This window comes from Arachis hypogaea, chromosome 18, assembly GCF_003086295.3.
Source record: "Arachis hypogaea cultivar Tifrunner chromosome 18, arahy.Tifrunner.gnm2.J5K5, whole genome shotgun sequence".
NCBI classification, from domain to species: domain Eukaryota; kingdom Viridiplantae; phylum Streptophyta; class Magnoliopsida; order Fabales; family Fabaceae; genus Arachis; species Arachis hypogaea.
In genome coordinates this window covers 116,043,583-116,056,812 of record NC_092053.1, presented here as the reverse complement: position 1 = coordinate 116,056,812, position 13,230 = coordinate 116,043,583, and the positions used below count along the sequence as shown (strand labels likewise).

General features: G+C 31.8%; 1 protein-coding gene across 1 annotated transcript; it reads right to left on the bottom strand.

The window, feature by feature from the left end:
* Nucleotides 1–2,814: 2,814 nt before the first annotated feature.
* Nucleotides 2,815–9,561, bottom strand: LOC112770319 (uncharacterized). The gene is made up of 4 exons (XM_025814695.2): nucleotides 9,514–9,561; nucleotides 9,204–9,449; nucleotides 5,310–5,358; nucleotides 2,815–3,851 (listed from the first exon to the last, which is right to left on the bottom strand). The coding sequence occupies exons 1-4, from the start codon at nucleotides 9,559–9,561 to the stop codon at nucleotides 3,076–3,078; spliced, it is 1,119 nt and encodes a 372-aa protein (XP_025670480.1). The 3' UTR covers nucleotides 2,815–3,075.
* Nucleotides 9,562–13,230: the final 3,669 nt, after the last annotated feature.

Genomic DNA, 13,230 nt, shown 5'->3' with positions numbered 1-13,230 from the left:
GTATATGTGCTTTACTTTTGCAACTCATAGAGGTTTATGGAGAACTAGGGTCTCTTTTATGTATTTTTGGGTTATGAATTTCTATATGTATGTATATAAATATTCTTCGACCAGCCTTAGCTTCGCAGGCTGAGTTAGGAGCTTGATTATTCTGTACCCTTGACCTTCTTTTCTCGCTTTCTATACATATATGTTCATGTACCTTAGCTTTCTTCGTACGCAAGTAATCCTTATTCCTGAGCGTTGCACTTTTAATTTTACGATTTTTGCTTTACCTATTCTTCAAGGCTCCTCGTATACTACGTTCTTTCAATTATATATATATATATATATATATATATATATATTATTTTAGAAGTTGTAATACCACACCACCTCTATTTTACAACTTAAGCGTAAAACTCTGTGTGGTAGAGTGTTACATTGCCCTTAGCTCATCATGGTTTAACTTCTTCCATGTCACTCCTCTCTTCGATGTCACTGATTGCTTCTTTTGTTCCTAACATTCCTTTCTTCGTCTATCGCTGTGGGCCACCGTAGCGTCTTTCACTTATGTCGTCGCGTTGCTGCCCCCACCGAATTTTGCATATATTCTCACCTTATCGCGCTTCTCTTCTCGCCTAAATGCGATCATTATTATTGTTGCATTGTCGTTTGCTATTATTGCTGCATCGTTAGAGCTACTTGTGTCTTCTGTTCCCCTCTTTTGTGGTGTGCTCTATTCCTACATTACTTCATTCATGACGGTCTTTTTTATTTAAATTTAGATATAAAAGAGGTTATACTGGAAAAATAATTATTGATTCAATTGTTTATATTGCACTGCGATAATTTTTTTAAAAATAATAAATTTCAATCATTTTAGAAATAAGGTGTCAGCAAAGAATTCATTTGGCATATTATAATTTTGTGGTGCTGTTCAGAGGTAAAAAAATATTGAAAAAAAATAGTGACTTTGGCTAATGGTACGAACATATTGAGGGACAACTAACATAGGAAGTAAATTAGGGAATTGAAACAATTTTTATGGTATTGAAAAGAGGAACTAACACAAGAAAAAAAAGAGTAAAAAAAGGAACCAACACAAAAAAATACAAAAGTGAGAGAAAATATATATAAATGTATTTGTCTCACATTCTTAAAGAAAATTTATTTATGTGAGATAAAAAATATATTATTAAATATCAACATAATGATAAAAATATATTATATATAAATTTAATCTGTTGAGATTAAAAAAATCAAATATACTCAAATCAATAAACAAAAAAAAAATAAATAATAATAATCCAACTATCCAAAACAAAATTTTGTCTCTCAAATATAAATGATACTATTAGTATTTAATAGTTTTTTTATTGATATATATATATAATTTATTTATTTTAATTATTTTATGTAATTTAGTTTGTATTTAGTCTTATATATCTAATAATGAGTTCTGTAAAAAAAAATATTTTTCACAAATTATTATAGAATATCAATTGTACTATGCGATTAAATGGTGAAAATTTGTTGAATAATTACTCAATAAAAAGAAAAACATTATTTATACCTATATATAAAGAGAATTGGGATGGTTTTATTTGAAATTTTGTTGCTTTTTTCTCTCAATTTTTTGTCCCTCTCACACAATTATAGTAAAGAATTGAAGTTGATCTATCGGAACTATACTTGTTATCGATTCTTTAACGATTAAGCTATAATTTTTTTGTAATGAATAAAAAATAATAAATAAAGTGTGATTTGACAGATACAATATCTCAAAAAAGCCAATATTAAAAATAAATATATTAAACATTGCCAAAATATTAAAATAAGAAAAAATACTCTTAAGTTAATATATTTTTGATATGTTAATTAAATTATTAGAAACTTGATTAATATGTTTTAAATTTTAATATTATAATATTTTATATTATTTTCTTGTAAAATATTTTGTATATCAAAATTAAACACAAACTAAATATAAAAGAATACGTGTGAACATAGTTTATATTTAACAAAATAATATTCTAGTGGTATAGAAGGGCTTTTAGTAATTAACTTGGTGCAATGCACCTTTCTCTTGATACCATTTGCTTTAACCCTGAATTTCAATTTTTTTCTCCAGCTATCATGCCCAAATTTCGTGACTTTTATTATCCCAACCATGAAAATGGCATTGATGATGGTGGTGCTGTCAAGAGCTTTAACTTTACCATTTCACCTCTTTCTTCACCCAATTCTACTTGTGATAACACTCACAACTAGAAAATTGCTTAATACAGACAGATTTACAGACATATTTAGTTTTTATTACAGACAGATTTTTGGTTACCGACGAAAACACCAACGGATTTTGTCCCTCTGTAAAAGTCTCGTCGAAAATTATTTACCGACGAATTTTTTTCGGTCGGAAAATTACCGACGGATTTTTACCAGTTACCGACAGATTTTTCCTCGATAAATTCTCCCCTCCATTTCCCTGAAACGTCGAACTTTTCGACGGATTTTTCGTCGATAATTAGAGACATTTTTCGACAGATTTTCCATCTGTAATTAAAGACAGATTTTCCGTCGGTAATTAAAGACAGATTTTCCGATGGATTTTTTGTCGGTAATTAGAGACAGATTCTTCGACGGATTTTTTATCGGTAATTGGCAACAGATTTTCCGTCTGTAATTAGAACTTTGGAAAATCATCTCAAACTCTGAATACTGACAGAAAATCCGTCTGTAAATCCATTAGTATGGTAAAATAGAATTTTTTTTAGATTTTTCTATTGCAAAATAAACTTTTTTCATATAAAATAAATATAAATTTAATACAAATTTTTATCTAATTTGTATTCGAATATTTATAATATTTCAAAAGATAAAGAAATTTATCGTATTGTCAAACTAAAAGAAAAGTACTATAAACAAGCAAGTCAATATAATTCAAAACATAAACAAAGTGTATTGATCATCAACTATAATTCCTAGTATATTGTTCAACCATACTAAAACTATCAGCTATAGTTCATCATCAGAATATAGCTGATAGCTCATCAGGAAGTGCTGATAGTTCATCATCAGAATCTTCAACTTCAGCTAGGAGTTCCTGTTCTTCCAGCTTCTTTTCAAGAATTTTAGCTCTTTTAATTCCTCTTTGGCCTCTGCAAGCCTACCCTCACGCTTCAATGTAAGATCCTTTCTTTTCAAAGCAACAACCTCAGTCTTGTCAATTCTGCTGCCCTTTTCTTCACCAGTCTTCGGACGAACTTTTCCAATGATTGATGATAATTCACCCTCCAAACTCAAGCTTGCTGGCTTTCTATCTTCACAATGTAGATCCATATCAGACCAACCCAGCTCTCTAAGTTCAGACATAAGATCATCCTTTTCTTTACCCGGATGAGGAAGTGACTTTGTTTTACTGCCAACCTCTTTTGGACTACCTTTGTTATGCATGTCAGACAAGTTTCCAGAAGATAACATCTTCGTTATCTTCTTACGGTTCTTCCTTAAATGAATTTCCAAAGAATCAGCCTGCCCCTCAAGTTCCTTTCCTCTCGTAAAAGATCTCAAGGCCTCCTCAGATTTCCCATCTCCTTTCAGAATTTTGTACTTCCTTTTTTCCTCCAAAGCTTGCTGACGTAACTCATCAGGAGTGGTGGATCCAACATCAATGCCCAGAATATCAGGCTTATCATTTGAGACAAATTGTTGTATGTCGCTGTCATCAATGCCCAGTATATCAGGCTTATAACTTGAAGATGATGCAGTGCAAATTGATTTTTGACTGCTGGGAGCTTTTTCCTCTCTACCAGAACCAAGAATCTGGCTTAAAACTTCATCCTCATCTCTAGAAGTTGATTTCACGTTCCCTGGATGAATTGAAGTGAATATTTGAAAATATGGAGAGTACAACTCCAGTGTAAACTAGTACACATACAAAAGATTTTGTTTTTCAAAATAAAATTGTTGCATAGATCATACACGTGATGACAGAAAAGAAATTATGATCATATAAAGAAACACACACACACAAACATAAGCGAAATGCAACATACCGCAAGGGATTCTTGCAGGTAAAATTATTCACAACCAAGAAGAAGATTCAGTGACTCACTTTTCACTTCATAAAATCGCACATTATATCAACCCGAAACCCAAACTTATATTGCATGTACATTTCACGCACAGATTTTATTTAATTGTATTGAATGTATGTATTGAATTGAAATTGATAGGTATTAAAATCAGAAATTCATAGTAGCATTCATCAAGATTAATACTAGTAGTATAGTGGAGTACATTGTATTGCGTGCTACTCTTTTAAGTGATCATGTAGTTCAATCCGTAAGAGTAAAACTAAATGACAAATGAATTATTTTTTTTATTTGTGTAATTATAATTCTTTTATGAGTAATATTAAGTAATTATTTTTTTAAGATAATATCACTCAATTTTTTAAATTATTTTATTTATTTTAAATTTTAAATTCTAAATCATAAATATTTAATTTTAAATTCTAAAAACTTAAATATTAAAATTAACTAAAATTTAGTTCCTATAATTTTTTTCTCTTATTATAGGATATAATATAGAAATTGAGAAATATTAAATAAACAACCTATTTTTGTAATCAAGTCTAACAAAAAATCTTTATAAATGCATAGCTCCACTTATATAAATTTTTAGTATATAATCAATTTTCAGCACTCACACACCTAATGATTCAAACTCAGATACTGGTGGTTTCTATGCAGCTTTTCCCGCACAGTCTGCTCCTTTTGGAGTTACTTTCTTCTAAAAACCAGCTGCCGGGCTTCCGATGGCAGACTCATGATTGATTTTCTTGGTAATCTTTCATATTCTTTCTTCCTTAGATTATAGATTATAACATCTCATTTTGTTTCATTGGATTGATCTTACCACTAAACCAAAAGCTATATCTGTTAGTTAAGATGTAATTCTTGTTGCTTTAACTTATTTGGTCATTATTTATTTGGATCCTGCTAAAGCAGAATACTAGCCAATAGCCGACATTATCTCATCCTTATTGATTATTAGATTTGTATCTTTCTTTTTTCTTAAGCAGTTCTCACTATAAGACAAGATTTTTATAGCTGGAAATATTTGTATGTATAGTAATGGATAGATTCTCAATCTTTATCTTTACGCCCCACCAATAATTTCAAAATGACTTTCCTAAAGCTAACTCCAAATCAATGTGTAATAACTAATAAGCAGTATTTCTATAGGAACCACTCAATTATGATGAAGAAGAAATCTGGTTATTCATTGATACTAAATTACTAATATTAACAATTATATTTTACCTTTGATTTGGAAGCTCAAGCTCTTGGATTGCCATTTTTGAGTCCCTATCTGCAATCAATAGGATCAAACTTCAGACATGGGGCATAGTTCCACTTATAATTGTGCATAGTTCCACTTATAAAAATGTGCATAATCCATTTTCAGCACTCACACACCTAATGTTTAACTTTAATTGTGCATAGTTCCACTTATATAATTAATTGCCTCCTTTCCTCCAAGTCTAAGAAGAAAGAGAAAACTGCAAAGGAATAAACTGAAAAGGAAAAAGTGGAAATAATAATAATAATAATAATAATAATAATAATAATAATAATAATAATAATTAATCACCAGATAATTATAATTAATCCAAAAGGGAATGAAGGAATAGTGATTTATATATAGCTGATGATTAACACTCCATGTAGTCGTTCCTTTCATCGATTAACCAAAAAAGAAAACAGGAAAAATTTTAATGAAAACAGAGATACCAACAGTACTTATTTAAAGTTTTTCTGATCCAGACCTCTGAATTCAAAATATATAAACAACTCACTATAAATGATGCATAACTACCACCAGCGTAAATTAAAAAGAATAAACTATGACCATGGCAACACCCATAAGTTTCCACACCGGTAGTGAATAGAAAATTTTGATTAAAGATAAAATCTGACAAAAACTAAGTTTTATATATAAAGAATAGCTTTCCAATCTCTTAAGTCATAACATATCCAGGGAAAGTCCTATATACATATACACTAGATAATGTATTATTATTGTATTGGTAAGATGTTAGAGGATATTGGTACACAAAATTGGGTAAATACAGTCCTGGAGGAGGCAAAGACCATCACACAGTATATTTATAGACATGCATGGATTCTTAATATAATGAGAAAATTCACTGGTGGAAAAGAACTAATCAGACCAAAAATTACTAGATTTGTCACTAATTTCCTTTCCTTGAGGTCCTTAGTGATACAATAGGATAATTTGAAGCACATGTTCGCTCATTCAGATAGATTTTGGAAATATGAACATGAAGCTGTGAGCATGGTTGATGGGGACATGCCTGCTATGGATTCCATTTATGATTTTATTGACATGTTAAAACCATGATTGCAGCCCTTACCCAAAAGTGGACACGCACGATACCAACGGAAAATGTTGTGAATCAAATATGCTATTATTGAATAATTAGTTATATCCAAACATAATCCCCCAAAGAACATTATATTTTACGGGAGCAACTCCAAAAGAACTTGGAATGACCCATCTTGTTTCTGAGGCTTTTCATCAAACAGCTTATGTGCATCATTCCAAATGCTTTGATTAAATAAAAAATTCATCACAGCAACCAAAAAAATCACAAAAGCAAAGGCAAACGCTAGCTTAATCCCAAATCAGAAATGAAATCAAGCACCAATTAAACTAACACGACATGAAAATTACATTGTAATAATGGAATTCCATTGTATCAAAAACTGGAAGAAAATATAGTAGAACACAGATGATTCGGATGAAGAAAATTACTTTTGTGCAAGACGAGAGTGATGAAGTCCCAAAGGTGTTGACGATGGTAATTCAGATGAAGAATACGTGGATGAAGGCGCTGAGGAGAAAGGTTCCAGTGTGAATGGAGTGTGGAGCTCGTTTGCCTGTGAAGCTCGAGAGGAAAGGGGTAGAGTATTAGGTTTAACTCTATTTTGGACCCAAAATTTTAAATTATAAAAAGATTTTTTTGTCTATAATAATTTAATAAAATGCAGCGTTTTCGTCTATTTAATTATAGACGGATTTTTTGTTGATAACCATTTTTCACGGAAAGAAAATACTTTTTTCGGACAAAATTATTGACGAATTTTTTTTTTCGTATATAATTTATGCTAATTTATTTTTTTGGTTTCCGAAAAAATTTTTTTTCGCAAATTCTGTCTTTATTTTCATGGGATAAAATCTGTCGAAAATATCCGTCTTTAATAACTAATTTTCTAGTAGTGACCATCATTACAGTGATTCGTATCACCCGTTAGCAATCATTGGTAGTAATAAGAGTGAACCAATGAGTGGAATTAACCAACTTGACATGAATCAAAAGTTGAAAGAAAAGAGAACACGTGGATATAATAATGATGATGATGTGAATTCCAATTTCATTCATCATGCATCATCATCATCATCCAAAGGTAAAAGTATGAGTGATCATGCAGCAAAAGAGATGCTAAAAATTCATCAAGTTGAACATGCATGTCCAACGAAGGAGAGTCTAATTTGGACACAAAAAAATCTCAAAATGTATGATAATGATTTTCTCTTTAAAACAATTGATGAGTCTAGTGTTTATGAAAATTTTTTTGAGAAAGTAGTGTTGAAGCCATAAGGAGGAGTGAGAAGAGGAATAAGAATAATTAATCACAATGATAATAGTAACAAAGGACCAATTAGAAACAATATCAATCAGCAACACCATCACCACGATGATCCAGATAATAATAATCAAAAGAAAGTAATTGATGATGTTGTTGTTAACGATGGTGAGAATGGAAGAATCCAAAGCCTTCCTTACAAGAAAAATAGGCCGTACACATGTTCAAAGTGTATGGTAGTGTTTGAAACATCACAAAAATTTACGGCTCATATAAGTTCTCACTACAAGCTTAAGAGTAAGGTTGAGAGAATGAAGAGACAAATGGCCAAAATGATGCGTAGAAGCAAAAAAACAGCCATACTTGAACATCAGCAACAACATATCAAAAATTTTAGAGGAGGAGAAGGATCTGGTTTGTAGGTGAATGTGGAAGGTCAAGCCCTTCATAATAATAATTATGATGCTCCTCCTGATTTTGATGTTTGTTTTAGCATTGGCAAGATCAAGATGGAGCCTTTCCTATAGATGTTATTAGGTTATGTTCTTCAGTTCCTATTTGCTATTTGAATTCACAGGTTCATTAGTGTTTAGTTATGGGTTTTAATTGTCATGGTTATGGAGTTATTTATCTGTATTATTAATTATGTTATATTTTGTTGAATTGTGTAGTTTTAGTGATGTTATGTATGTATTTGGACATTGATCTTTTATATGAATTATTTTGTTGTGGGTGTGTGCTACTAAATTGTGGATTCGAGCTATGTTTATATGAATGATTAGAATAATAATAATGATAATGATTTTGTTCTTGGATAACTTTTTAATGGTAAAAATATTGATAGTAGTTTACAGGCTAATAAATGGTAATAAATATTTTAAGAAGACCGAGAATTTAATGAGATAACAATATTTATTATCATTTATTAGCCTGTAAACTACTATCAATATTTTTACCATTAAAGAGTTACAGAAGAACAAAATTAGTATCATCATTATCATTCTAATCATTCATATAAACATAGCTCGAATCCACGATAAAGTAGCACACACCCACAACAAAATAATTCATATAAAAGATCAATGTCCAAATACATGTATAATATCACTAAAACCACACAACTCAACAAAATAAAACATAATTAATAATACATATTTATAACTCCATAACCATGACAATTAGAACCCATAACTAAACACTAATGAACCTGTGAATTCAAATAGCAAACAGGAAATGAAGAACATAACATGATAATATCTATAGAAAAGGCTCCGTCTTGATCTTGTCAATGCGAAAACAAACATCAAAACCTAGAGGAGCATCATAATTATTATTATGATAGGCTTGATCTTCCATGTTCACCTGCAAAGCAGATCCTCCTCTTCCTCCAAAAATCTTGATATGTTATTACTGATGTTTAAGGACGGCCATTTTTTTGCTTCTACACATCATTTTGGCCATTTATCTCTTCATTCTCTCAGCCTTACTCTTATTCTTGTAGTGAGAACTTATACGAGTCGCAAACTTTTGTAGTGTTTCGAATACCGCCATACACTTTGAACACATGTACGGCCTATTTTTCTTGTAAGGAAGGCTCTGGATTCTTCCATACTCACCATCATTAACAACAACATCGTCAATTACCTTCTTTTGATTATTATTATCTAGATCATCGTGCTGATGGTGCTGCTGATTGATGTTGTTTCTAATCAGTTCATTGTTATTGTTATCATTGTGATTAACTATTCTTATTCCTCTTCCTATTCCTTCTTGTGGCTTCAACACTACTTTCTAAAAGAATTTTTCATAAACAGAAGACCTATCAATTGTTTTAAAGAGAAAATTATTATCATACCTTTTGAGATTTTGTTGTGTCCAAATCAGATTCTCCTTCGTTGGACATGCATGTTCAACTTGATGGGGTTTTAGCATCGCTTTTGTGCATGATCACTCATACTTGCACCTGTGGATGATGATGATGATGCATGATGAATGAAATTAGGATTCACATCATCATTATTATCATATCCACCTGTTCTCTTCTCTTTCAACTTTTGATTCAGGTCAAGTTGGTTAGTTTCACTCATTGATTCACTATTATTACTACCAATTATTGTTAATGGGTGATGCGAATTAGTGATGGTGGTGGTAGTGTCATCACAAGCAGAATTGAGTGAAGAAAGAGGTGAAAGGGTAACATTAAAGCTCTTGATAGCACAACCACATCACCAATGCCATTTTTATGGTTGGGGCTATAAAAATCACGAGATTTGGGCATGATAGCAGGAGTGAAAAAATGAAATTCAAGGTCATAGCAAATGGTATTAAGGGAAAGGTGCAAAACCATCACCAATGCCATTTTTATGTTTGGGGCTATAAAAATCACGAGATTTGGGCATGATAACAGGAGAAAAAAATTGAAATTCAAAGTCATAGCAAATGGTATCAAAGGAAAAGTACATTGCACCAAGTTAATTACTAAGAGCCCTTTTATACCACTAGAATATTATTTTATTAAATATAAACTATATTTACACATATTCTTTTATATTTATTTTGATTTTAATTTTGACACACAAAATATTTTACAAGAGAATAATAAAAAATATTAAAATATTAAAAATTTAAAATATATTAATCAAGTTTCTAATAATTTAATTAACATATCAAAAATATATTAACTTAAGAGTATTTTTTATTTTAATATTTTGACAATAGTTAATATATTATTTTTAATATTGGCTTTTTTTCAGGTCCTGTATTTGTCAAATCACATTTTATTTATTATTTTTATTTAATACAAAAAAATTTATAGCTTAATCGTTAAAGAATCGATAATGAGTATAGTTCTAATAGATCAACTTCAATTTTTACTATAATTGTGTGAGAGGGACAAAAAATTGAGGGAAAAAAAGCAACAAAATTTCAAATGAAACTATCCCAATTTTCTTTATATATAGGTATAAATAATATTTCTCTTTTTATTGAGTAATTATTCAACAAATTTTCACCATTTAATCGCATAGTACAATTGATACTCTATAATATTTTGTGAAAAATGTTTTTTTTATATAGAACTCATTATTAGATATACAAGACTAAATTCAAACTAAATTACATAAAATAATTAAAATAAATAAATGATATATATATATATATATATATAGTACTTGATGACAAGTCATCTTAGCCCATTTTAGCTAGTCTTTTTCTTTTGTTTTCATTAGAATTATGCACTTTCTTAAGCTACAAGCAAGCTAATTGAGTAGAATTTCATGTTTCCCTTGATTGAACCAACCATATGTGAATTCATGCCATTTCATGAGGTTTTAAGCTATAATTGTTGCATATTGGGGAAGATTGAATACCTCATGATTTTGAGCAAAACTTTGATTAGTTTGGTTGATCAATGATAGGTGAAGAAGGCTTGGAGAAAGGTTGAAGCAAAGAGGAATGGCTAGGAGTGAAGAGAGGACAATGGAATAAGTGAAAATTGAACCGGGTTGCATGAAGTTAGCCCCAAGGTTAGCCCCCTAACTTGGAGGCTAACGTTGGGCATGTGAATCACTCTTTGGAAGTAGCCAACGTTAGCTCCAACGTTAGCCCCCTAACTTGGAGGCTAACGTTGGGCATGTGAATCACTCTTTGGAAGTAGCCAACGTTAGCTCCAACGTTAGCCCCCTAACTTGGAGGCTAACGTTGGAACTTGAGAGTTTCTCCCTGGGCTACCAACGTTTGCGCCAACGTTAGCCCCCTAACTTGGAGGCTAACGTTGGCACTTAAATCACAATGGGGGAGTAGGCAACGTTTGCGCCAACGTTAGCCCCCTAACGTGGAGGCTAACGTTGGCGCCAATCACACCAAGCAAGGCCAACGTTAGGGTCAAAGTTAGACCCCTAACGTTGGCGCCAACGTCCATACCAGAAGGATGTGGTTTGCTGATATGAAAAGTTAGGGTCAAAGTTAGACCCCTAACTTTGACCCTAACGTTGAAGACCAACGTTGGCTAACTCCATTTCCGGTTCAATTGGTTCACTTCGGTTCTTCTTCAATCTTCAAAGAGCAATCAACCAAGGCCTCTTTCAACCCAATTCCACCAAGGACAAAGGCCCAACTCAAGGCTTGAAGATCATTTTGGAAAGTGTATAAATAGGATAGAATTCAATTTATTGGGAGAGCTTTTTCTTTTTGGAATTTTCATAATAGTTTTTAAGGAGCTTTCCTTTTGGAATTTTCATAATAGTTTTTGGGAAGCTTTTGTTACTGAGTGAACTTGAATTTCTTTTTTTCCTCTTACTTGCAATTTCATTTTACTTTTGTCTTGGATCTTGGATTGGAGAATTGAAGAAATTCTGTTTCAATCTCAATCTTAGATCTCTCTGTTTCTTTATTTTACTGTTAATTGAATTTCATTTCCGGTTCATTGTTCTTCATCTCTTTTCTTTGCAATTTACAATTTCCTTGCCATTGTTCTTATTGGATCTAGGAAGGCATTGAGATCTAGACTTGGTTTTCTAGTCTCTGGGTCCTGAGATCTGAAATTCTCATTTCAATTTCCTGCTTATTGCTTTTTCTGTTCATTTACTTTACTGCTTTGTTTCCGGTTCAATCCCAATTCCCTTTCCCTCTTCTGTTTGATGCAATTTAGTTTTTCTTTGTTTAAATTCTGCAAATCCACATCCCAATTCCCTTTCCATTTCAAGCAATTTATATTCCTTGCACTTTAAGATTCCGCAATTTACATTTCTTGCACTTTAAGTTTCTGCCATTTAATTTCTTGTTCTTTAAGTTTCAGCAATTTACTTTCCCGCTCTCTTTAATTTCATGCAATTTACATTCTGCAATTCACAAATCACCCAACCAAATCTTGATTCGCTTGACTAAATCAACCACTAAGCTAAAATTGCTCAATCCTTCAATCCCTGTGGGATCGACCTCACTCCCGTGAGTTTTTATTACTTGATACGACCCGGTACACTTGCCGGCTAGTTTTGGGTGTTTTGGGAGAGATTCGTTTCTCATCAAAATATCTCATCAAGTTTTTGGCGCCGTTGCCGGGGATTGATTAGATTGACAATGATTAAGTGAGGTGGTGATCTAGATCGAGCACTTTTTCTTTATCTTTCTTTAACCTTTGATTAACCCACTAACTGTTTGAATTTTTGCTTAAGCTAACTAAAACTTCATTCTAGCAGTAGATTGAAGTATCACTGGTTTGTGAGCTCTTATGTTCTGCTTGTATGTCAGGTACACAAAGAGCCATACCCAATTTTCATGAACAAGACGAAAGAACTCTCAGGAGGTTAAGAAGAGCCGAAAGAGGGAAAAGTATTGTTGGAGAAGAAGAATCTGAGGAAGAATACCACGAGATGGAAGGAGATACATCTAACCCAGGAGAAGGAGTTAATAATCCACCACAACAGAGGAGAGTATTGGCTTCCTATACTTTTGCAAATGCTAGACATTGTGGAAGCAGCATTCTCACCCCTAATGTCAATGCAAATAACTTTGAACTGAAGCCACAACTCATCACATTGGTCCAGAATAACTGCTCATTTGGAGGAGGACCATT